General features: G+C 58.9%; 2 protein-coding genes and 1 long non-coding RNA gene across 7 annotated transcripts; 2 read left to right on the top strand and 1 right to left on the bottom strand.

Moving 5' to 3' along the window:
• Positions 1–4,259: 4,259 nt before the first annotated feature.
• C7H19orf85 (chromosome 7 C19orf85 homolog) lies at positions 4,260–11,033 on the top strand. The gene is made up of 2 exons (XM_081505600.1): positions 4,260–4,486; positions 10,161–11,033. Exons 1-2 carry the CDS (start codon positions 4,314–4,316, stop codon positions 10,615–10,617), a joined length of 630 nt encoding a protein of 209 aa, XP_081361726.1. The 5' UTR covers positions 4,260–4,313; the 3' UTR covers positions 10,618–11,033.
• Positions 7,805–18,043, bottom strand: LOC145512081 (uncharacterized). Its single transcript, XR_014058266.1, has 4 exons — positions 17,839–18,043; positions 17,477–17,570; positions 14,326–14,409; positions 7,805–9,269 (listed from the first exon to the last, which is right to left on the bottom strand). It is a non-coding gene; the product is annotated as an uncharacterized LOC145512081 (long non-coding RNA).
• On the top strand, positions 11,977–19,313 carry ISOC2 (isochorismatase domain containing 2). 5 transcript variants are annotated; one of them, XM_081505596.1, is made up of 7 exons: positions 11,977–12,079; positions 15,333–15,478; positions 15,786–15,923; positions 16,587–16,796; positions 17,068–17,138; positions 17,292–17,409; positions 18,913–19,313. In XM_081505596.1, exons 3-7 carry the CDS (start codon positions 15,789–15,791, stop codon positions 18,991–18,993), a joined length of 615 nt encoding a protein of 204 aa, XP_081361722.1. In that variant the 5' UTR covers positions 11,977–12,079; positions 15,333–15,478; positions 15,786–15,788; the 3' UTR covers positions 18,994–19,313. The 5 variants fall into 5 exon arrangements, with proteins under 5 accessions (XP_081361722.1, XP_081361721.1, XP_081361723.1 ...); XM_081505595.1 differs by having other exon boundaries at positions 15,284–15,478; XM_081505597.1 differs by having other exon boundaries at positions 11,977–12,139.
• The last annotated feature ends 5,562 nt before the right edge of the window (positions 19,314–24,875 follow it).

The raw sequence follows: 24,875 nt of genomic DNA, 5'->3' as shown, positions 1-24,875 counted from the left end.
CCTCTGCAACAAGAGAAGCCAGAGCACTGCATCTAGAGAAGGCCCACGCAGCAATGAAGACCCAGCACGGCCAAAACTAAATGCATTTTAAAAATTGTTTTTAGGAAAGGAAGGACGCAGGGGACTTCCCTTGGTGGTCCAGTGGCTAAGACTGCGGTCCCAATGCAGGGGACCTGGGGCAGGGTCACGGAACTGGACCCCAGACGTCGCAACTGAAAGATCCTGCATGCGCAACTAAGACCTGGTGCAGACAAATAAATAAGTATTTTTAAAGACTTTTTTTTGCTTTAAAAAAAACAAAAAAGGACGGAGACAGGAGGAGAAGGAAAGAGGCTCAGAAGTAGGAGCCACACACACCCTGGAGCGTCCCTCCTTTGGGACGTCCCAAGGCCGGCCTCGAACGTTGGCGCCCCCTGGTGGACCATCCAGGCGACACTCTGCCGGCTGGCTGCCCTCGCAAGAGGACGGAGCCCTTGTTGCCCATGACCCTTGATGGCCTGGATGTGAGTCCGCTCCTGGAGCTGGGCTGGCAAAGGTCATGCCAGCCATGCAGGGGCAGCCCCTTGCCTGTCCTGGGGCCTGAGCTCTGACCTCTAATCCTGCAGAGACCTGCGGGTCCACTCCCCCCAGCCCTCCTTGCCAAGGCATCCTGGACTTTCCCCTCTGGGCCTGAGAGCAACAGGTTAGGAAACCTTCCAGGCCTGTCCAGGACACGTGTGCACAGACACAGACACAGACACAGACACACACACACACACACACACACACACACACACACACACAGTCGGCCCAGATCAAGACGGAGACGCATTCAAAGTCTGGAGAGATGCTCTGGAGACGGTGACAGGTGGTGACAGAGACAGCAAGACAAGCCAGGACAGAGCGGGGACGTCATCAGAGACACAGTGAAGAAGAGAGAGGTGCAGACCTGGGTGGGGGCAGGAGAGCTGGGCGCAGAGGAGGAGAGAGCAGGGGAGATAGAGAGACAGCCCTGCAGTAGGGGAGACTCAGACGGACGGCGAGAGGGGCCAGGGCGGAGCGCAGGAGGCCCATGACAGCCCCATGCAGATGCCTGACGCCCAGGCCCCACGCTGCATCCACGCTGCCCTGTCCTTGACTGCAGTGGGGCACATGGGTGGCACTGGCGGTGGGAGGGACAGTGGTCAACACACTGGAGCTGTAGCTGGCGTGGGTGATACGGGGCCTCTGGTTGACCCTCTGCTACTGGCCTCACTGGCTGCAGCTCACAACATGCTGCCAAGGGGACCAGACCTCTGGCAACGTCGCTGGCCGCCTGCTGCTGGCACGGGTCGCTTTCCCCATGCAGACTGCCACACTCAGTGCCTGCTGCTACCATGCTGTGGCTGGCCTGGTGCCCCCTCTGAGCCCTGTGCCTGGCCGGGCTTCAGCCACTGCCCACTGGGCTGTCACCTGGGGCATGGCTGGACGGTGAACGGGCCCGGGAAGCAAAGGCCTAGATTCGGGCATTGTTGTTGTTTAGCCGCTAAGTCGTGTCCAACTTTTTGTGACCCCACGGACTGTAGCCCGCCAGGCTCCTCTGTCCGGTCCGTGGGATTTCCATATTCAAGTTCACACCCAGCCTTGCCACTTAGTCGCTGCGGGAGTTTGGAAAATTTCTTCCTGGGCCACCTTCTCATCCCCGTTTTACCAGTGAGCTAACAGAATATGACAGTTGGACCATAAAGAAGGCTGAGTGCCAAAGAATTGATACTTTCCAACTGTGGTGCTGGAGAAGACTCTTGAGAGTCCCTTTGACAGCAAGGAGATCAAACCAGTCAATTCTAAAGGAAATCAACCCTGAATATTCCTTGGAAGTACTGAAGCTGAAGCTCCAATACTTTATGCTATATCCCATCTGGTAGCCCTCATTTCAAAAGGACAGCTACGCTAAGAATTCCCGAGCGGCTCCACTCTTTCACTACCAGTACCTGGGTTCAGTCTCTGGTCTGGGAATTAAGATCCCTCAAGCCTCTCGGCCGAAAAAAAAAAAAAGGACTCCTATAATATATATTCTCTTCTTGAGCCAGATTCATTTATAATTTATTGCTGATAATATTATCTGGGAATCGTTCGGGGGGAAATTTATAATGGATGGACTTAAAAATAACATACTTTAGTATTTAATGACTATGAGAACTTTTTTTTTTTAAGATGTATTTGTTTATGTTTGGCTGTGCCGGGTCTTCGCTGCTTCCTCCCGTCGCGGCGAGCAAGCAGGGCTACTCTCTCTTTGCGGTGTGCTGGCTTCTCGCTGCAGTGGCTTCTCTTAAGGCAGCGCCCCGGCACTCGGTGTGTGGCCTCCACAGTTGCCGCACGTGGGCTCGAGCGTCGCGGTGGCCGGGCTCCAGAGCGCAGGCTCGAGCGTCGCGGTGTGCTGGCCCAGTTGCTCGGCGGCATGTGGCATCTTCCCGGACCAGGGATCGAACCTGCGTCCCCTGCATTGGCAGGCAGACTCCTCACCGCTGAGTCATAATGGAAGCCCTATGAGTGCTTTCAGAAAGTTCTCAGTTTCCCTCCTGAGAGCTTTTCCCCGACATGCGTTAAAGCCCAGCTCAGTTGCCCTGACTTTGGGTGCACCTGTGCCCTGACCTCAGTTTCTCCTTCAGGAAACAGGAACACTCATGCCTTCCTGTGTGTGCCCGGGGGCAGGGGGCCTTGCCAAGGGGCAGCGTGTCAGGCACTGGAGACCCCAGGGGCTCATCCTCACCGTCCTGTGTCTGTCTGGCTCCCTGCCTGGGTGCCAGAGCTCGCCCCACACCCTGCCACCGCCCCGGGCAGCTCTGGGCTCGGCCTCAGCAGCTGCAACCACTGACCCAGTTGCCGTGGCCTCCAGGGGAGCTGGAGGAGCCAAACCTCGCCCTCTGTGGCCTAAAGCTGCTGCCGTCCTAAGTCCTAACCTGCGACACCTCCAACAGCATGCCTTAGGTGGTGAGCGGGACTTTGCGGGCGTGGCGGAGTTAAGGATGCGAAGAGCGGGAGATTATCAGGGTAACCCCGTGAGTCCCTATGACGGGGGACAGGAGGGGCAGGGTCAGAAGGAGCCGGGGCGGCGGAGGCAGAGGTCGGAGGAGGACTCACTCAGGAGACGGAGGAAGGAGCCACAAGCCAAGGACTCCGGCGGCCTCAGGAAGCCGGGAAAGGCAGGAGCAGACCTTCTGGAAGCAACGCCCTGACCTCAGCTCAGGAGACCCGGCGTGATCCTGACCCAGAACCGCAGGGGAAGCCACATGCGTGGTGTGAAGCCGCAGCTTTGCGGCCACGTGTTGGGGTGGCCACGGGGCTCATGTACCTCCCAACACAAACCCCCACCGGGTCTTCTCAAACGCTGAGAAGCCCCTCTCACACCAGCCAAGTCCCCAGGAGCCAGCCCTTCCTCCCTACCTCGTCCAGGGCCAGCCCCCCAGCCCCTCAGTGAAATACCTGGGGGAAAACCAGGCCTGGGTCTTCGGCCCAGTCTGGCTGGCATCCACGTCACCCACTTGAGCAGCCAGGCCCAGCCTGCAGGCGGCCCCCACCCCTCTTCCCTGCTCACTCGGAAGCTGAGGTGGGAAAGGCAGAGTTTGGGAGTCAGCCCGCCCCCTAGATGCCAGCTCCCCGCCCCCCGCAGCTGTTAGACCCTGGGCACAGCAGGCGCTCTCTGAGCCCTGGAGCAGAGGGGGGCGGGAAGGCACGGAGAGGCGGTGTGGAGGGGGCTGGGCAGACATGGGGTGTCTGCCCCGCAGCTGGAGGCTCTCAGCACCCTCTCATGGGCACTGCCCACTCCCTCTGGGCGCTGGGCACCCCTCCCCGCGCCCCTTCCCCTGGGCTGCAATTAAGGGTCCTCCAGGCTAATCGCCAGGGTTGACTCGCTCCTGGCCCCGCTTCCCTAATGAGGCCTTTGTCCCCTTAATTGGCCATCTCCAGGCGCTTTTCTCTGCCCTCTACACCTACACTGCCAGTCCCAGATCCCAGGTCCAACTATGTGCTAATTGGGCCTTTGTGGGGGCACACAAAATGACCCCTCCCCTCCCTGCACCCTGGCCTTCCTATATCAGACCCCCACCTATGGGCTCCTCAAACCTCAGGGCACAGGACGGTTCCAATTCCCCCGGCCCTGCTCCGCCAACTGGGGTCGTGCACCTCCCTGTAGGGTCCCCCACCCCGACCCCGCGATCCTCCAAAAGCCCGAATCTCTTCCTGTGCCCTTCCCTGGCCCTGGGCCCCCAGCCCTGGCTGCTCCTCGCCCCTCACAGATTTGCGGGGGTGGCTGCTTTCTGATCAGCATTGTGGGGAGCCGCTCCATCACCCCGGCCATGCATCCCGGGGCTCCCGCAGGCCCTGGAATCTCCGAATCAGGCCCCCGGGAGCTGTGCGCCTTCATGAGCGGGGCGGCTGCCCATGTGCTGCGAGCCCTGCACCCCCGGTGGGCCAGGCCCCCCAAAAGGAGACCCAACCACAGGCGGTTCCTGCACAACCAGATCTGCAGGTGAGGGCGGGGGCAGGGTGGGAGGGGGCTGGGAGGGGTGCGGTGGGAGGGGGATGGGAGGGACCCAGGCCCAGACAGCACAGAGCAAAGCGAAGGGGACCCCGGGGCCGGATGCACCCAACGTGCATCTACAGAGTGCCGACTGTGTGCCGGCCTCAGAGACCCATCCGTAGGAAGCAAAGTTCTCTGCCTTGGGAGTTCCCTGGCGGCCCAGTGGTTAAGCCTCTATGCTTCCACTCAGGAGCCATGGGTTCAATCTCTGGTCCGGGAACTAAGACGCTGCATGCCGCGGGCATAGCCAGAAAAGCTCTGTTTCATGGAGTCTGTGTTCCAGTGGGGAGGCAGCTGATAAGGGACTGTCAAAATAAAGAAGTGGGGTCTTCCCGGCTGGCCCAGGGGTTAAGCCTTCGCCTCCCAATGCGAGGCGTGCAGGTTTGGCCCCTGGGCAGGGAGTTAAGATCCCACATAGCGTGAAAGTGAAAGTGTTAGTCGCCCAGCCACATCCCACTCTATGCGACCCCACGGACTGTAGCCCGCCAGGCTCCTCTGTCCATGGGATTCTCCAGGCAAGCATACTGCAGTGGGTAGCCTTTCCCTTCTCCAGGGGAGCTTCCCCACCCAGGGATCAAACATGGGTCTCCCGCATTGCAGGCGGATTCTCAGCTGAGCCACCAGGGAGGCCCAAGAAAGATCCCACATACCTTGTGGCCAAAAAATAAAAAAACAAAAACATAAAACAGAAGCAAATGTAACAAACTCAATAAAGACTTAAAAAAAATAAAGAAGTGAATGACATCATACAAGGCTGCAACAGGACAGCATGGTGAGTGGAAGGAACCAGACACGGAAGGTCCCCTACTGTGTGAGCCCATCCCTGTGAGACATCCTGGACGGGCACAGCCAAGGAGCAGGAGGCAGGTTAGTGAGTGCCAGGCGCTGGGGGCTGGGGTGGAGAGACATGCCTAACAGGTGCCAGCTCTCCTTCTGGGATAGGATGGAAAGTTCCGGAACTAATTAGAGGGAGTGTTTGCATGACATCATGAGTGTACTGAAGGCCACTGAATTGCACGCTTTAGAATGTTTCCTTTTAAGTGCTGTGGATTTTACCTCAGTTTTTACAAAGGATACGGCGTGTTCGAAGGTGGTGAGTGCTGCGGAGGTCGTGCTGGGGGAGTGGCTGGCATTTTAGGAAAGATGTCTGGGAGGGCCTCCCTGGGGAGGGGAAGGAGGAGCCCTGCGGAGATGAGGGAGGCAGCCCTGGAAGGGGGCACACTGCAAAGGCCCCGAGGCGCCAGGGAGCGGGCCTGGGGAGGCTGCAGCAGAGTGCAAGGGAGGGACTCAGGTTCAAGACGGACAGGGGACTGATCGGGGGACCTCGTGGGCCTCAGAGGGACTGGGGCTCTGGGCGGGGATGTGGTGGGGTCTGAAAGGACCCCTCGGGCTGTTGATCAGGGGTGCAGGAGGCTAGGGATGGTGGTGGCTCAGACGACGGAGGCGGCGCCCAAATCCGGGGCTGTTTGAAGGCAGCGCCTTTCTAACCCACACTCCACGCTCTGCCTCTCTCCTGCTTGAGCGCCCCCTCCTGTGGCTCCCGTGGCCCTCAGCACAGAGGCTCTGCCCCGCCAGCCCCTGTTCCCCTTGCCAGCCTCAGCTTCCCACCTAGCTCTGCACCAGTCAGCCTCTTGCGGGGGCCACGCCTTCTGCTGTCTCCAGGCGTGGGGATGGAGACTTCTGCTTCTACAGGTCTCTGCCCAGCCTGTCCACGCCCGCACACCCGCCCTGCCCTGTGCTCGCCCCTCATCCTGTGACAGTGACCATGTTTTGAGGTTGCTGTGTGCCAGGTACACTGTCCTAAGGCCCTGACATACGCTAGGTCGCTTAACACTCCCACAAACCTGCACTGTAGGTTCTGTCTTTTCCCTATATTACTGACAAGGGAGCTCAGAGAGGTTCAAACACTTGTCCAAGGCGACACAGCTTGAGAGGTGAGACAGTTGTAGTCCATGGACAGTTGAGTCCATGCTGTGGACCACTGTGTAGTCCTGCCTGGATACAGCATCTCAGGGACTGGGTGGTGAGGGTGATGGTGGTGAGGATGGTGATGGTGGTGAGGATGAAGGTAGTGACTGTGATGATGGTGATGGTGGTGGTGGTGATGGTGGTGATGGTGGTGATGATGGTGGTGAGGGTGATGGATGTTGGTAATGGTGAGGGTGATGGTGGTGATGGTGGTGAGGATAATGAAGGTGATGATGATGAAGGTGATGGTGAGGATGATGATAGTGACTGTTATGATGGTGATGGTGGTGATGGTGAGGGTGATGATGGTGATGGTGAGGGTGGTGATGGTGAAGGTGATGGTGGTGATGATGGTGGTAAGGGTGATGGTGATGATGGTGAAGGTGAGGGTGATGGTGGTGATGGTGAGGGTGGTGGTGGTGATGGTGAGGGTGATGGTGGTGAGAGTGATGATGATGGTGAGGGTGAAGATGATGGTGCTGAGGCTGAGGTGATGGAAAGGATCATGGTGGTGGTAATGGGAGCTAAAACTTACCGGACACTTCCCATGCACCAGGCACTGTTCTTAGTGCTTTAATTTTAGCTCCCAAGGCCCCTTACAGTGAGCAGGGCTCAGGAATTGCTGACAGCAGCCTCCGGAGGCGGGAGCTCTCACAGTCCTCCTTTTTCAGATGAGGAAACTGAGGCACAGAGCGGTAAAGTGACTTGCCCAAGCATCTGCTTTTCTGGATGTGGGTGGCTCCGGGGACTTGCCCCAGGAGGTCCTGGACCACATGTGAGTGAGTGGGAGGTGCCCCGCCTGACCGCTGCTCCCCTGCCGCAAGCCGCCTTCCTCCAGGGTGCCCAGGATGCTCACGCCCCGCCTGCCCCCAAACACGGTCCCGCCCCACGTTCCCGAGCCGGCCCCCTCACCGACTGCTCCAGGACCCCTCCCCACCTTCAGCCCGCCCCGCCCCGACGATGCTGGCAGCTGGGCTCCCCGGCTCCCTGCCTGTCCTCCCCGCCCCCCAGGGCCAGCTTCCGCGCGGCACAGACCTCCCCACTCCCATGGCAGCTCTGCCCCAGGCCTCTCGGAGGCCCGGGCCGCCCACAGTGGGCACATCCCCCCGGGCACGCAGGCACGGCCCGACAAGACCCGGGGCAGGGGTGAGCTCCCCTCGGCGCCTGCCCACCTGCGCCCTCGTCTCTCCAGGCCCCTCAGGCCCCGCTCCCCCGGGGTTCCTTTCCCACCCACGCTAGAGATTGTTTAACTCAGTGTGAAAATTTTTCAAACTTGCAGAAAAGTAAAAGACAGCTGTCTGATGCAGCAGTCCTTTTATTGAAACTTTAATTATTTATTTGGCAGCTCTGGGTCTCAGTTGCAGCCTGAGGCATGGCGTGCAGGGATCTAGCTCCCCAACCGGGGATCGAACCCGCGGCCCCTGCTTTGGACGCACTGTGTGTCTTAGCCTCTGGACCACCGGGGAAGTCCCATCAGATATATTTTCTAAAATTAATTGATTAACTTTTATTCGTCTTCGCGGCTGTGTGGGTTTCTCTCTAGTTGTGGCGAGCAGGGGCTCCTCTCTAGGTGCGCGTAGGCTTCTCATTGCGGTGGCTTCTCTCCTTGGGGAGCACGGCTTCCAGCACAGGCTCAAGTTGTGGTGCTGGGGCTTGTTTCTCCAGGGCATGTGAGGTCTTCCCTGATCAGTGATCGAGCGTGGTGTCTTAGTCACTGGACCACCAGGGAAGTTCCAACAGATACATTTTTAAATAAACCTTTCCCTGGAGGTTTAACATAGTACCAAAAAAAAGCACACATCGTCCGTGTGGAGCTTAATGAATTTTTCCCAAAGGGGACCTGCTGATAAAATCAGATCCAGGAACAGGGCATTTCTTGCCCCCAGAGATCCTGGTTGGATCGCCTTCCCATGAGCTGCCATCCTGACGTCTCTCCCTGTTGATCGAGTTAGCCTGGTTTTGAACTTTATTTCTATGGTGTCACGCACCCACTAAGTCTCACTGCTTTTGTTCAACATCATGTTTTTGCATTCATCGTCCATGATCAAACACGACAGACTGGGCAGGGCACTGAGGACAACCTTCTCACGATCCTGGAGCCTGAGGTCCCAGACCAAGGGGCTGGCGGGGAGAGGGCTCGCTCTTTGGCTTTTCCTGTGGTCATTCCTCTGTGCGTCCTAATCTCCTCCTCCTGGTTTGGAAACCACCCTGATGATGTCGTTTGACTTAATCACCTCTCTAAAGACTCAATCTCCAAACGCAGTCATGTTTTGAGGCCCTGGGGCTTCCCTGGTGGCTCAGTGGTAAACAATCTGCCTGCGATGCAGGCGACCTGGGTTCAATCCCTGGGTCGGGAAGATTCCCCTGGAGAAGGAAATGGCAACCCACTCCAGTATTCTTGCTTGGAGAATCCCATGAACGGAGGAACCTGGCGGGCTGCACTCCATGGGGTCGCAAAGGGTCAGACACGACTGAGAGACTTTTCACTTTCTGAGGTGCTGGGGGTTAAAACTTCAACATATCAATCTTAGGGGGACACAGTGCAGTGCGAGATCCACCTGCATTGCTACTGAGGGGGTAGGAATCCTGGGGAGAGACCTGTGCAGTGGCTACTGCAGTCATCCAGCTGGGGGAGGCCGGGGTCTCCAGCCAGGGGTTGGTGGAGATTCTGAAAGGGTTGGTGGAGATGCAGACTCATAGCCCTTTAGGAAGCAGAATCCACAAAGCTTCAATGTTATAGTCGCGCTGCCAGTCCACAGAGTGCCTTTGTGCGAAAAAAAAATTTGTAAAGGCACCCCTTAAGACATCCTTTATTTCTACATGTTGGAATATGGTCAGAATAAATCTAAATGCCAAACATATCGGGATTTCCTGGTGGCTCAGTGGTAAAGAATCCTTGTGTCAATGCAGAAGACATGGGTTCGATCCCTGGTCTAGAAAGATCACACAGGCCTCGGGGCAGCTAAGCCCAAGCGCCACACTATTGAGCCTGTGCTCCAGAGCCCGGGAGCCAGGACGATGGAGCCTCACACTGCAACTACTGAAGCCCGTGCACCCTAGAGCCTGTGCTCCTCAACAAGAGAAGCCACCGCGATGAGAAGCCGTCATTCGCCTCAAGGAAGGAAAGCCCTCACAGCAACGAACACCCAGCACAGACAAAAGTAAATAAATAAATATTTTAAGTGTGCACAGTGTTGGACGGAACGTGCTGCCTTGTGCGATGCACAAGCCCCACAGCTGTTCAGAGCTTCCCTGCAGATGGGATTGAAAGTGAAACAAAGGGTTAGTTGATCAGTCCTGTCCGACTCTGCGACCCCACGGACTGTAGCCTGCCAGGCTCCTCTGTCCATGGGATTTCCCAGGCAAGAATACTGGAGTGGGTTGCCATTTCCTTCTTCAGGGAAATCTTCCCAACCCAGGGATTGAACCTGTGTCTCCTACATTGCAGGCGGATTCTTTACCATCTGAGCCACCAGGGAAGCCCATGAATGGAGTTAGAGACACTGAACTGTGGGACTCAAGAAAACGGACCCACGGCAGAGACAGTAGCATAAAGACAAATGGGGAGGGAGAGAAGAGACACGTCACTCCTGGGACGGCAGACGGGAGGGGATTTCTTCGTGGTCACCCCTGTAACGCCCGGCTCTTTCTGCAGGCAGTTTGCCAAGATCGAAGCTGCCACCCAGCGCCTGGCGATGTCCATCCTGTCCCAGGAGGCGCCGCCCCAGAGACCGTCGCCCCAGATGCCACCCCCACCACCTCCGTCCCCCTTCCTGGGCGTGGCCTGTGCCGTGGCGCCCACCGAGGCACCCTATGCTGGCCCCAGCCTGAGTCTCGCTGCCCTGGACGCCTCCACCCTCGACCTCTTTGAGGACATTGCGCTCCCCCCGGCGTGTCCTTCAGCGCCATCTGACCTGTCCCTCTGTGTGCTGGGCCAGCCGGCCCTGAGGCAGGACACACGGCTCTTCGACCCCCTGCTCCCTCCCACGCGTTCCCTGGGGGGAGGGGAAGAGCTCTTGGCTTCTGAGGGTCGCTGTGGGGGCAGGTGGGAGGTGTCTTGCGCCTGCCCTTCTCAGGGAACCCCTGAAGGCTGGGGGACCTGCTTCCCGTGACACCCAATCACAACCCAGCCCAGGCTCCCAGACAGACGAGAGCACCCGCCATGACAGCTCCTCAGCTGCCTGCCCGGCAGTCCCCTGTCCCATCCACGTCCCTCCTGGCAACCTCTGGCCACAGGAATCAAGCCCAGACTCCCGCCTCGGCCTCAAGGGTCTTCTCCCAGGTCCAGGGCCCCCAGTTCCACCTCTGGGGTGGGGGAAGGGGTGCTCTCTCTCTCCCTCACCTTCTCCCTTTTCTCTGCCCAGCCCCACCTCCTTGGTGACTGTCCCTCCGGCTCCCTCTCACCCTGGTTCAGCTCTGTCTAACGTCTGGTCTCGTCTTGTTTATTCCCAAAGATTTGTGGCGTGCCTACTGCATACCAGGCATATCTGGGTGTGGAGGACTCAACAGTGAATAAAACAGACATCTCTGCCCTCGTGGAGTTCACATGGCAGGGTGGGGAGTAAAGTTGGGGTCGCTGAAAATAAATGAGTACATCCATACTTTTTTTTTTTAAGGCAAGATAAATTTCCAATTTCAGATTGTTATTAGTGCTGTGAAGTGACCTGATCGGGTGACTCTTGATACAGGGTGGTCAGGAAAGGCTTTCAATGACAAGGAGCTGGTACTGCGAAGAAGTCTGGGGTTTCAGGCAGAGGGAACAGCCGATGCAAAGGCCCTGAGGTGGGACGTTGGGGGCCAGCCTGGCTGGAGCGGAGTGAACCGGAGGAGAGTGGTAAGACGGCAGGGCGGTCGAGGGGCTTTTTCAGACAGTGAATTGGAAGTAGTTTGGCTTTTATTCCAAAAGTGATGGGAAATTCTTTCTCCACCCCTTTCTCGCAACCCCACTTCCAAGCACCCCACTTAAACATTAGGACACCACCCGAGGAGACAGGTGCTGAGAGAGGGAAAACCGAGGCTCAAAGAGAACAGACGACTGAGCGCAGAGAGGGAAGGACTTCTTGGCTTGTCGCGCCTTTAGCCCTTTCCTGGAAAGTGCGTGGGTCTCTGTAAGTTTCTGTCTCTAGCTAGAAGGGCCAGATTCGGACCCAAAGCCTGCCCCTGCGCCGCGCACCCCCCGCCCTTCGTCGCTGTCGTCCGAACTTGACAGTCGGGCTGCTCGCGACCCACCAACCTCTGGGGCTGCAGTCCCGAGTTCTCTGTACCCTTTGGACCCGCCACGCACGCCTTTCGCGACTCCCCATTGGCCCGATACTCTGCCTTTCTCCAGGGCGGGGCAATCATGCTCTCAAGACGGACAGCCTGGCCCTACCCGGGGCGGGGGAAGAAGCGGCGCTCGCGTATTGGCTGCCAGCGGAGCGGAGCAGAGCTAGACGAGTGCCTATTGGGCGGATCGGCTCGGGAGGCGGGACGCGGAGGGCGCAGGGTGGGACTCCGTGTCCAGAGGTGAGAAACGTTGACCCGGCCTGCGGACCCCGCCGGAGGAGCCGAGTGGCGCGATTCCGGCGGCAGCGGGTGAGTGACTTCAGGCCTCACCTGCGGAGGGCAGGCCCGGGTCCCTCCGGCGCCTCCCGGGTAAGGCCCCGCCGTCGCTGCGGGGGGACCGACCTCCCCGCCTGCTGCTGGGGGACCGAGGCTCCGCGGGGCCATCCGGGGCCGAGGAGACGCGGCCGGGGCAGGACTCCTGCCCGCCGCGCCCGACACAAGTGGCTGGCCAGGGCCGACTCCACCCTCCGCGCCGAGTGTCCGCATCACCCCTGCGCGGCGGGTGTTTCCCCAAGAAGGAAACCGGCTCAGACGGAGCGTGAAACTTTAGGGTCACACAGCCAGCGAGGCTGGGCTGCGGACGCACGTCCCCCGGGCCACGTGGGCGTCTCAACAGACCGATTCGCTCCGCAGGTGGCCGCCCATCTCGGGCCGCTCCTTCTCCGCCCGGCCTCGGACTTCCTCTGCCCCGAGCTCCTTTCTGGATTCTCCTCACTCCCCTAGAGCACCCCAAACTCTGTCTCCAGCCCAGGCCCCGCCCCCACGTGTTTCATGTCCTCTGCCTCAATCAGGTGGGCTCTCCAGGGAATTAGCCCACCCTCTGACGACTGGAAACCAGGCCCGCCTGCCCCCTCCTCTCCATCCCCGCTGCCTGGACTGGCCCCTGGCCCTCACGTTCTCCCTGGCCTCCACCTCCAGACCAGCCCCACAGGCGGCCAGCGAGGCCTCCCTGTTTTATATTTTCAAAACTTTTTTGTGGAAGTTTGATTACCAGTACTCTTGCCTGGAGAATCCCAGAGACGGGGGAGCCTGGTGGGCTGCCGTCTATGGGGTCGCACAGAGTCGGACACGACTGACGCGACTTAGCAGCAGCTGCAGATTACATGTGCAGGGAAAAGTACAAATCACAGATACACAGCTCACCTAACTTCATGAAGAGTATGTGAACAGCATACAAACGCAGAAACCAAACATCCCCCACGCGAAGTCCCAGCCCCTCCTTCATCACTGCTGCCCAAGGACAACCATTATGACTTTAATGTCACAGATGGGTTTGTCTCGGTTCTTGCCTTATGTAAACGTTTTACTGTATTGTATTCACTGTACTGTATTTTACTGTATTGTATTTACCTGACTGGACAACTTGTTTACATACTGTCAAAAATTCAAGAGCAACAGAGTCATACACATAGTGGTCAAACATCCTTCACACTCTGCCCCTCAGAGGCCTGTCCCTGCAGGAAAAGCCTGGTCTTACGTGCTCGCCAGAGAGCAAGTATGGATTGCAGCAATATGCAGGCTTTTTTTTTTTTCCTTCTTGCATTTTGGCATAAATGGGAGCACTGTTTACACACTATGTTTGTCCTGTCCGTAACCCCCACCCGGTTAACATCTCTCAGACACTTCTCCGCGTTGATACTTAAAGATCTTCCTTGTGATTACCAGTGCCCTAACCATGGATGTTTGGGTTTATTTCTGTTTATTTGCTCAGGGAGGGGTCTCATGGTGAATAACCTTGTCCCATACTGAATAACTTGTGTCATTTCACTGGCATGTCTACAGGATAAGCACGTAGGCTAAATACTTAGCATGAGTTCTCTGGGTCACAGGGTTTGTGAATCTGTAATTTTGAGACATGTGGGCACATGGTTCTCCCTAGGGGGTGATTGCTGCAGTTTACACTCCTACCAGCCCAAAGGGGAGCTCCTGCAGACACCTAGCACAGGCTTTCGGACATTCCAGCGCCCGCTTGCTCGTGACCCTGTCCCTCAGCTTCTTGGAGAGTTACCACCCAGAACCGGAGTGAGGAGAGCGCTCCAGATAGAGGCAGCTGTCTGGGCAAAGGCCCTGAAGGGGGATGTGGCAGTCCAGCGCCTTGTGGGAGGAGGGTACCTCTTAGTCTTGAGGACAGAGAAAAGCCCGGAGGCCTGGGGGAGAGCTGAGATGGGTGACAGGGTCAGCTATGTGTTTTCAAAAAGATTGCTTTCTCTCTCTCTCCACTTTCTCCGGAAGAACTCTGCCAAGACAGAGTAGCTTCCCCAGAAATCCTCACCCTGGCAACAGCTGTAATTACACAATGAAGTAATGCAGTGTGGTTTCATTTTTGAGGGACTTTCCTTTCCATTTGTATTTCGAGACAAAATTCCCACAGTATAAAATTCACCATTTTAGCCATCCACTAGGTTTTAAACTTTAGATATGCCACATGTAGGAAACATTTTCAGTGGTAGACGTGCTTAGTGTAAAGAATAACCAAAAACATCTGTGGGACTCACCACCTGACACTGAGACTTGCCCTGAGGAAGGGTCAGCCACCTTGCCATCCACTGGGTGCACTGGATCCACAGGGCCTTTGTTTCCTAAATAAATCAACAAATAAGTGAGTGATGTGCAGAGATGGGGGGAGCTGCAGACACAAGCCGAGAAGGCAATGGCACCCCACTCCAGTCCTCTTGCCCAGAGAATCTCAGGGATGGGGGAGCCTGGTGGGCTGCCGTCTATGGGGTTGCACAGAGTCGGACACAACTGAAGCGACTTAGCTGCAGCAGACACAAGCCAGGACTCCCCATTTGTGCAGCAGTTCAGGGAACCAGAGACACAAGTCTCTGGGAACATGGGCTGGGACCATGAGACTCAGGGTGTCCAGGGCCCTGACGGGGACCGGAGCAGTCACCCCTCTAGTCCCCGCAGCACTTCGGCCTTCATGGACCCCTCCCCGAGACCTCAATGTCCTCCCTTTTATTTTTTAAGTTAATGCACATGGTTGGTTTTTTTGTCATGTCCCTTGGCATGTGGGCTCCTACTTCCCTGACCAGGAATCAAACCTGCAACCCCTGCATTGGAAGCTAGGGGTCTTAACCACTGGACCACCAGGGAAGTCCCGTGTCCTCCCCTTTAAAAGAGCTGCTGGCCAGGTGGCTCTACCAGTGCTCCCCTTAATTTTTATATTGCTTTCTTTCTTTTTAATGGTGACAGGGACTTCCCTGGAGGCCCCGGGGGTTAAGACTGTGCTTCTAATGCTGGGGGAAGGGTGCCATTCTTGGTTGGGGAACACATGCCACACAGTCAGAAATTAAACAAAATAAAAATAATTTAAATTGTGCCAAAATACACATAACCTAAAATTTACCATCCTGACCATCTTAAAGTGTACAATTAAGAGGCATTTTGTATGTTCCTTATATTGTGCACCCAGCACTACTGTCTGGTTGCAAAACGCTTCCATCTCCCCAGATGGAAACTCTGTGCCCCTCTTCAGTCACTCCTCCGCCCCCCTCCCCAGCCTGCTACGTCTCAATGGACAGTCCATGTAAATGGGCTCCTGCGCAGTGCTTTGTGACTTGGCCAACATCACAGTGAGGGGCATCCGCGCCATGGCCTGTCCGCGCTCCTTTCCTTTTCGTGGCCAAATAATATTCCACGCCGCAGGTACCCCAGCCTTTCTTTCTAAGACCGTGAGGCGGGGTTCAGCTAGTGAGTCTCACACATAGGCAAACTGCATTCAGAAAGGCAGACCTGAGGGATCGCAGGCCGTTGGGGGTGGGGGGTGCAGCTTTGCCTCAGGACCCCATCCCGACCCCTCAGGAGCTGGCCGTGCCCTCTGGCTGGACTTCAGAGCCTCAGTGTGCGGGAGGGTCACAGTGGGGATCTGGCGTGTGAGTGCATGGACCCCGGACATGCAGAGAAGCCCCCTCTAAGCCTAACCGCACTCCCTGGGCCCCTCTGCCCACCCCAGGACATGGCAGCTGTGAGGCCCGCGTTGGGCCGCGTTCTCCCGGGATCTTCCATGCTCTTCCTGTGCGACATACAGGAGAAGTTCCGCCACGTCGTCTACTTCCCCCAGATCGTCTCTGTGGCTGCGCGCATGCTCAAGGTACAGCCCTCCCCCCTCAGACCCAGGAGTCCAGACCCCGCCCCTCCCCCCTCAGACCCAGGAGTCCAGACCCAGGAGTCCAGACCCCCGGCCCCTCCCCCCTCAGACCCAGGAGTCCAGACCCCACCCCTCCCCCCTCAGACCCGGGGTCCAGACCCCGCCCCTCCTCCCTCAGACCCAGGAGTCCAGACCCCCAGCCCCTCCTCCCTCAGACCCGGGGTCCAGACCCCACCCCTCCCCCCTCAGACCCGGGGTCCAGACCCCCAGCCCCTCTTCCCTCAGACCCGGTGTCTAGACCCCACCCCTCCCCCCTCAGACCCAGGGTCCAGACCCCCAGCCCTTCCTCCCTCAGACCCGGGGTCCAGACCCCCAGCCCCTCCTCCCTCAGACCCGGGGTCCAGACCCCACCCCTCCCCCCTCAGACCCGGGGTCCAGACCCCCAGCCCCTCTTCCCTCAGACCCGGGGTCTAGACCCCACCCCTCCCCCCTCAGACCCAGGGTCCAGACCCCCAGCCCCTCCTCCCTCAGACCCAGGAGTCCAGACCCCGCCCCTCCCCCCTCAGACCCAGGAGTCCAGACCCCCGGCCCCTCCTCCCTCAGACCAGGAGTCCAGACCCCCGCGCTCCTCTCAGGGCTCAGACCTTTGCTCTGCCCCCACCCCAGGTGGCCCGGCTGCTGAGTATACCAGCTGTGCTGACCGAACAGTACCCACAGGGCCTAGGCCCCACGGTACCCGAGCTTGGGGCTCAGGGCCTGCAGCCATACTCGAAGACCTGCTTCAGCATGGTGCCTGTGGTGCAGCAGGAACTGGACTCTCGGCCCCAGCTGCGCTCTGTGCTCCTCTGTGGCTTAGAGACACAAGCCTGCATCTTGGTGAGACCCCCGCTGATCCTTGGGACCTCCTTTCCACCTGGGACCTCCCCAACCTGAAAACCTAGAATCCTGGATGCTCCCATTCCTGACCGTGGCTCCCATCCTGACCTGGGACCTTCACCCCCTCTCAGGACCGCTCTCTTTACCTGGGCTTTCATCCTGCTGAGGATCCCGCTATAATCCCCACCCCTCCTGCCCTGATCCACCCTGAGCCCCACCCTGGCCCCGGTCACTCGTGGCTGGGGTGGCCCTGACCTCTCTCTGCCCCCAGCAAACGGCCCTGGACCTCCTGGATCGAGGGCTGCAGGTTCACGTGGTGGTGGACGCCTGTACCTCCCGGAGGTGAGCATCTCCTCAGGGGTGGGTGCGTGTGGGTTGGGTTTAGGGCACTCAGGGAGACCCCGGGGGCGGATCCTTGTTGAGTTCACGGGGTGTCTGGGCGTGCGGACCGAGATGGTGACACCCTCTCCCCCACCCCCTCCCCCATCCCCTCAGCCAGGTGGACCGGCTGGTGGCGCTGTCCCGGATGCGCCAGAGCGGCGCCTTCCTCTCCACCAGCGAGGGGCTCATTTTGCAGCTCATGGGTGACGCCGCCCACCCCCAGTTCAAGGAGGTACTGGACCCCCCCACACCCGACCTCCCCCTTCTCCCATGCAAACAGCGATACAACGGCAGAATACCTCCTGGAACATAGCAAGCAGGCTGCCACCCCCAGGGGAAACTGCGGGTCAACACCATACATCCAGGAGCTGAGAAGCCGGCTGGCTCTCAGGGCTGTAGAGAGAGAGAAAGCAGGGGAGGGGCCGGGTGTGCCATGGACAGGTTGCCGAGGGCGGTCCAGAGGCCTCCTGGAAGAAGGGGACTTTAGAGCAAGGTGGAGATGGAAGGGAGCCAGCGGGGACCATGTCGACGGCACCCCCTGGCCCTTCCCCAGCACCCCTCCTCCTCCTCCAGTCTGTGACACTCAGGTCCAGCCTCCACACCCACCACCCAAGTGGCCTTCCCAGTACCCAGGTCTGACCGGGTAGCCACGGCTTCTCACCTTGGCCCTTAGGGTAACGGAATATGTCAGAACTTGGTATTCCCAGTCTTCTGAGGTCTGCCCCTTCTCCTCTTAGATCAGGGCTGTTGAGCATTTACTGAGCACCTACTGTGTGCCAGCCATTGTGGCAGGTCCAGGGGCAATCGCAGAAAAAGACAGTCTGTATTCAGTTTCACATGGCGGCCAGGAGCTGGGGAGGGAATCTGTGGGGAGTGTGAGAGATGAGATGGGGCTGGCAGCACGGAGGCCCCTCCTGGGGGTGGCCTTAAAGCGGAGACTTGAAGCGGGGGCGGTGAGCAGCCGGTCATTCGAAAAGCAGTCTTAGCAGAGTGGACAGCTAGGGCAGAAGCCTGGACGTGGCACTAAAGTTGATTTATTCAAGGAACCACAGCAGGGCACCGTGAGCTCAGGGTGGAGGAGGGGCGAGGGGCAGGGAGGACCAAGTGGAGTCTTCCCAAAGGTTCTGGTGGGGTTGCACCCGGGAGCTGGACACTGTCAGATCTGTGTGCGGTGCTGGGCGGCTAATGGACATAGGGTAGGAAGGAGGGAAACGAGGGTGGAGGCAGCAGGGTTACAGGCCTGGCTCACTTTTATTTTGTAATTTCTGTAGGTTAGCATGAGAGGACTTGCTGGTGGGTGCAGTGCCTGAAAAGGCAGCCCAGAGAGGCTCCAGGTTGAGCACAGCCACTTAGACTCTGCACTGATTGGGGTGGGGGTGAAAGGTCAAATGACCACCAGCATTTAAGAGGCAGTTGGATAAGTGCCTCCAGAGTTGAGGCGCAAGGCGTGGGCTGGATCTGAGAGTTGAGAGATAGGAGAAGTGAGATTACTTAAGCAGGTGTACACAAACCCCAGGACAGTCAGTCACCCTCAGTGATCCAAGCCGGCAAGGTGGGCCCAGGCGATGGACGATCAGGCACTAAGCCTGGTAGCTGTGGTGAAAGGGAGACCACCAGCGAAAGTCTTGAGGGGAGGGGGCGGTTAGTTTGGCCAGTTACTGCCCGGGGGGGCGAGGGAGATGAAAATGGATCTGTCCTGGAGACAGGAACCCCTGACTCCTGACTGCCCCTACAGATCCAGAAGCTCATCAAGGAGCCTAGCCCCGACAGCGGGCTGCTGGGCCTCTTCCAAGACCAGAACCCCCTCTTCCGCTGACCTCGCCACCCTGCGCTGAGCGGAGACACCCTCTTCTCCTGTCCTCGCGACTCAGGCAGGGGCGCTTTCTCTCCCCGTCGCCGGGTCCCGAGAGTGGTGCAGTCCACCGGGAGGACCGCCCCCTCGGGAGGGCGGTTGGTGCCGCCTTCCCATTGGGCCGCAGCTCCCGGAAATGCAAATGAAGCTCCCGGAGCTGGGCGAGGGTTGGCCGAGCTGGGCTGGAGGCGGGGCTAGGCCCCGGGCCACTCCAAGGGGCGGCGGGGGGGAGGGCGTCACAGGCTGTGTGGGACCCGCTCTCGGAGAATAAACACTGATGTGACTGTGGGCCGAACCATTCTTGGGCTGGGGGGTGTCCCGGGGGCGACCGGGGCCCGCGGGCGGCGGGGGAAGAGGGGTCTCCGGCAGGTGGGGAGGGGTTGGTGCCTCCGCTCAACTCCGAGCCGGCGGCGCGAGGCAAAGGCGAGGGCGGCCACTCACATCTGCACCGCAGCCGGCGCGCATCTGCCCGCAAAGGGACTGCCGGCCCGGGTCCCCGACACGCTGCCGGCCGCCCCCCAGGCAGCGCGCGCGCACACGCCCAGCCGGGTTGGCTCGCAGACACGCGCTCGCTCTGCCTACCCCGGCCGGCCCCCCACGTCGCCGCCACCCCCCGACTCCCCCAGGGTCCCGCATCCGGAAAGTGAGGTGAGCGCGGCCGCACCCCGGTGCGGAGAGGGAAACTGAGGCAGGAGGGACTTGGGGACGCGGAGGAAGGAAGAGACAGGCTTGCGGATGAATGGATGGACGTATGGATGGGAAGGACAGATAGCTTCATCTGAGTGGTCTCTGCTCTCCTAAGACGCAGGAGCCCGGGGATCCGCATGGGGGCTCCCAGAATTCTACAGCCCCCTTGGAAATCTGGGAGTCGGGACTCAACGAGCCCCCCAGTCAGGGCCCCTCAGCCCCTTAAGATTCTCAGGCACCCCCACCCCCACTCCGCAACCCTTAGGAGCCCAAGAAGGCAATCCGAGTCCCCCAGGGACCCAAGCGTCAGAGCTCTCAGCCAGACCGCCCCCATTGGGGAATCAGAGCACCCACCCACCCACCCCCGCCCCTGGATCCCAGACATCTCTCAGAAGGCCCGGTCACCGGACCCCGCGTCAGAGCGCCCAGGGCCTTCTCTCCACAGGGACCTAGGAGTCCCTGCTTCCCCCTCCTCCAGGAACCCCTGGGACCGGGCGCCAGCGCCCTCGGCCCCCGCCTTCCGGATCCAGGTGTCCCCCCTCCTCACCCCCCAGCCTGAAGCCTCGCGTCTCGGAGGCCGCGCTCGCGTCGCCATGGCAACAGGAGTCTATTTTGCGCTGGGAACACACAGCTCCGGCTGCAGCGCCCCCCCACCCCGCCCCTCTAACCCGAGCCTGAGTGAGAGTGAGGGGCCCGGGGAAGGAGATGGGTGGTCCGGGCTCGGGGGGGGGGACACAGAGACACTCACAGGGTCAGAGATCTGTAGACAGCAAACCTGGGAAAGAGACACACAGAGACGGAGACACGCAGTCAGAGGGAGCGAGAGACGGAGATGTGGAGAGAAGAGACTGACGGGGCAGAGGGGAGGAGGAAATGCTGGCACGCGGAGGAGACGTGGGGCAGAGACGGCAGGATGCAGAGATGCCCTGAGACACGTGGAGAGAGACGGGCTAAGAGAGCCGGTGACCCCGGGCACCCCCACCGCAGAGAGGAAAGACTGACTGGCGGGCCGAGGGAGGGGCAGAGGGGCGAGATCCCGGGAGGAGGTCAGGACAGGGAGACGCAGAGACTGCCAGAGACAGAGACCCGGCGGGAAGGCCTAGGCACCCGGGCGGGCCGCGGGGGGTGCGTGGGGACCGGCCGCGTCTCTCCCTCAAATCCCGGCCCCCGGGCGGCGAGCTGGAGGCGGGGCCGGGTCCCTGCACCCCGCCGCCCCGCCCCCCACCCGTACCCCTGCGGCCGGGTCCACCTCCTCTTGAACCCGGATCGCCCCTCCTACTGCCTGCTCTCCACATCCCTACTACCCCAAACCCACCCTCAACCCCGGACATTGCCAGGAGGCCCGCCCACCCTTCGCATTCGGACCCCCGCACCCTCAGCGCCCACCCGCCCACCCCTGTCCAACGCCCAGCAGCGCGAGATCAGGCTTCTGACTTTCTCTGGGTCTCCTCCCGCTGCGGGTCTGTCCTCCTTCTCTGGCTCTCTTTGCTTCTCTCTCGCTCTCCTTTGATCCCCAGTTCTCTGGGTCTTTTCTCCCCGTCACTGCTCGCCCTCTGGGTCTGTGCCCTCCCAGGTCTCTGTCCTCTTTTCTTTGAATATCTTCAATTTCTTTGACGGGAGGAGAATATCCCTTCTCTTCATCTCTGTTCTTCTCTTCCTGAGTCTCTGACCCTCTCCCTGGGTCTCTGTCTCTCTGGGTCTCTGTCTCTCTCTGGGTCTCCGTCTCCTTCTCCCTGGGTCTCTCTCTCTCTCTCTCTGGGTCCCTGGGTCTCTGTCCCTCTCCCCGAGGCTCTGTTTCCCTGAGTTCCCATGTCTCTCTCTCTCTGTGGGTCTCTGTCTGCCTTTCCCTGGGACGTTACCCCTCCCTCTCTCTCTAACCCTAACCCTCACCCCAAGACTTTCTCCCTGTCCTCCGGCATCCTGTTCTCATTCTCTGCTGCCAGGCATCTCACGAGGCAGTCCTTGCCCCCCCAGCCCAGCTGACAGAGTCAGGAGAGGGGTGGGAGGTGAGGTATGGGGTGCAGTGCTGGCAGGGCAGCAGGTGGAGGAGGGGGTTCTCCAGGAGCGCAGGGACTCCGTCTCACACTGGCTCCCTGAGCTCTGTGTGCACCTCTGTTATCTCTCAGGTCCTGGACTAGGATCCCGGGTTCTGGCCCTCAGCTGCTGGCTGTGCATGGGGCGGGGAGGGAGAAGACCGCTTGGGGGAGGAGGAGGACCGTGCCTTCCTGTGTGTGTGTGTTGGAGAGGGGGTGCCGTCTGGGCGTGTCTGATGGAGGGCCACATGCCTGCTTCCAGACGCTCCACCGCGGGGTTTGCACTGGCGTGTGTACCCACGAGGTTGGCTGTCTGTGTGGGATATGAGTGTCCACGGTCTACAGGCGGTGGGCAGCGTGTCCAGGTGCAGATGGCTGGGGCAGGTCTCTGGCCATGTTCTGGAGCTGCGTGTGGTCCCAGGGTGTCATGGTGTCTGAGGCTGTGTCTTACTGTTGGGTGCTGTGGGCGGGAGTGCCCGGAGACGCTGGCTGTGTGTCCACAGGGAGCTGTACTGTGTGTGTGTTGGGAGGAGGCTCGGGTGTGCTACCAGGACGATACTAGGTGTCCTTGCGTGTTGTGTCTGGGACACCACGTGGGTGTCCTGTGTTCTGTGTCACTGCGCACACAAGCTCTGTTGTGTGTCTGTGCATAGTTCTGTGAGGCAGAGGAGGAGCCGGTCCCGTGTCCTTGCATCTGGCCCAGTGTCGGCAGGGGTAGGTGCTGGAGGGCAAGAGGTGGGAGGCAGGGGCAGGAGGCTCTGGGGCCCTGTTGACAGAGGGGCCATGTGTGTGTGTCTGTGTTGCTGGACCTGAGGGGGTGTATGCCCCCGTTCCTCCTGCCCCACTCCCCGGAGCTGTCAACGACCAGGAGTTGAAATTTCCCTGGGAATGTGCCTGTGTGTGAAGTTGGAGGAGACCACAGCACTCTGTTAGCAGAGGGGGAAATTCTGTGATGGAGCCCCGCCAGAGGCTTGGCACAGCACAGGGACCGAGCCTGCACACTACTAGCTCATGAGGGGCAGATGAGACCAAGGCACCCCTTGGCCCTGTGCATCTCCCCAGCGTCTGTGATTTAGCAGGCAGAGGGCACCCTTGTGTGTGTTTGGAAGGAGTGCCCCTTTCCAGAGATGGATGCTGCCCCACCAGCGTGCCTTGGGAAGGAGAGCCAGTCTCTCTGCCGGACACTCTTGTGCAGTGCACCACCTGCCCAACCATACGTGGCAGCCCTTGTGTGAATGAAGGAATCCACACCACCACTTGCGTGTGTTGCACTCAGAAGGGGTATCTCTGTGAGCATGAAGACCTGCATTTCTCTGTGTGGGGTAGAGGCACCCATGCTCTACGGGCGGTGGTGCCCCAAGTTCAAAATCTAGCTGTGACACCATCTGATGTACGTTGGTTGTTTTTTTGTTTCTTAACTGTAGTAAAATATATGTAACACAAAATTTACCATTTTAAGTGTACGGGTCAATTGTATTTAATGATGTTGTGTGACTACCGTCACTGTCTAGTTCCAGAATATTTTCGTTACCCCAAAAGGAGGCCCTGCCCGCACTGAGCAGTCAGCTCCTCTTCCCACCTGCCCTCAGCCCCAGGCAACCACTTATCAGTTTCCGTCTGCATGGATGTGCCTATTGTGGACATTTCATATCAGTGTAATCATTGATATGTGATTTTGTGTCTGGCTTTTCTCTCTTAACATCCTCGAGGTTCTTCATGATGTGGAATGTATTGGTGCCCCATCCCTTTTCATGGCTGAGTATTATTCCACTGAATGGCTAGACCGCATTTTGTTTACCCATTCATCAACTGACGGGCACTTGGGCAGTCTTCCATCTGGGCCTGTTGTAAACCATGCTGTTAAGGACATTCATGTTTTCAACTCTTTGGGGCAGATTCCTAGGAGTAGAACTCCTGTGGTAACCTTAATTTGGTTTTTCTATTTTTGGCCAGGCCCTGCTGCGTGCAGGATCTTAGTTCGCAACCAGGGACAGAACCTGTGACTCCTGCGTTGGGAGCACAGTCCCAACCCCTGGCCCACCAGGGAAGCCCCTGTGTGTTTGCCTCTTGCGGCCAAGCTGCTTTCCAGAGTGAGGACTGTGATGCACCAAGTGGGGGCGTCCAGAAGGCAGCGAGCAGGGAGGCAGGACGGGGCCAGAGCAGAGCTGAAAGGGAAGGTGGAGGCCCCACGGGGACGCAGGTGGCGCCTCAGCCTCCCACAGCCCTCGCCACATCCCAGCCCCCAGCAGCCTTTGATAATGCCGTGGTCCCAAGATACACGTGCACTCAATGGGAAGGAACAAAGGGTAAAAATAACAGCGAACAGACATCTATTAAACTAGTCTCACCCACCCACCCTCACTCCCACCTCCTCGCGCTGCTTTTATTTCTTCATGGCCTCCTTCATAATTTCTTAGTGTTTCTTCATAATAGTTTTCAACATGCATCCCATTGATACGTGTCTGTGTCCTGGCTTTGTCTCCGTGCCAGAATGCAAGCCCCATAAAGATAGAGGTGGAACCCTGCGGTTCACCCACCACTGCACCCCCAGCCTCAGTAAACACTGTTGCAGGAGCCCCTCCTGCCGGCCTGCTGCCGTAGAAACAGCGGAGCCGAACTGTCTGTCTGGCCCCTCTCGTCCTGTGTCCTGTCCTGGGAGTACAGCACCGGCACTAGGCCAGGCGCTGCTTGAAGCTCTCTGAGTGCGTGTCTGACTCTTTGCGACCCCATGGACTGCAGCCCGCCAGGCTCCTCTGTCCGTGGAATTCTCCAGGCAAGAATACTGGGTGGGTTGCCATGGGTTTGTCCTTCCAACCACCCAATGATAGCCACCCTTACCCCCAGTTTACACATGGGGAAACTGAGGCATGTGAGGACTTAGGTGTGTCCAGTGTCAGGCACCTGGCACATGGTGGGGCCGGGAGATGAACCACTGCTACTCTGACTTGCCAGCTGTGCAAGGAGACACTTCAGAGCTGAAATTGTAAGATTATGTGTGTGTGTGTGTCTGTGAGGGGTAAGGGTGGGGGTGGGGCAGAGAGAGAGAGAAGGGAGACAGAGGCTCAAGATCCCTTGACTATCAGACCTAAATAAAGGAGAAAAATGAGCCTTGGGGGAACTGAGGAC

The sequence above is a fragment of the Giraffa tippelskirchi genome, chromosome 7 (assembly GCF_054371585.1).
Source record: "Giraffa tippelskirchi isolate mGirTip1 chromosome 7, T2T-mGirTip1v1.2.pri, whole genome shotgun sequence".
NCBI lineage: Eukaryota > Metazoa > Chordata > Mammalia > Artiodactyla > Giraffidae > Giraffa > Giraffa tippelskirchi.
The sequence above is the reverse complement of the archived record's forward strand: the minus strand, read 5'-3'. Positions and strand labels throughout refer to the sequence as shown.

What these genes read in the sequence shown, in the direction of transcription:
- C7H19orf85 (XM_081505600.1), top strand. Translation starts at nt 4,314, where the DNA reads ATGCATCCCGGGGCTCCCGCAGGCCCTGGAATCTCCGAATCAGGCCCC. An exon ending in CTGCACAACCAGATCTGCAG is followed by an intron (nt 4,487 to 10,160) that starts GTGAGGGCGGGG and finishes CTCTTTCTGCAG; the next exon opens with GCAGTTTGCCAAGATCGAAG.
- ISOC2 (XM_081505594.1), top strand. Translation starts at nt 15,789, where the DNA reads ATGGCAGCTGTGAGGCCCGCGTTGGGCCGCGTTCTCCCGGGATCTTCC. An exon ending in TGGCTGCGCGCATGCTCAAG is followed by an intron (nt 15,924 to 16,586) that starts GTACAGCCCTCC and finishes CCCCCACCCCAG; the next exon opens with GTGGCCCGGCTGCTGAGTAT. An exon ending in CCCACCCCCAGTTCAAGGAG is followed by an intron (nt 17,410 to 18,912) that starts GTACTGGACCCC and finishes CTGCCCCTACAG; the next exon opens with ATCCAGAAGCTCATCAAGGA.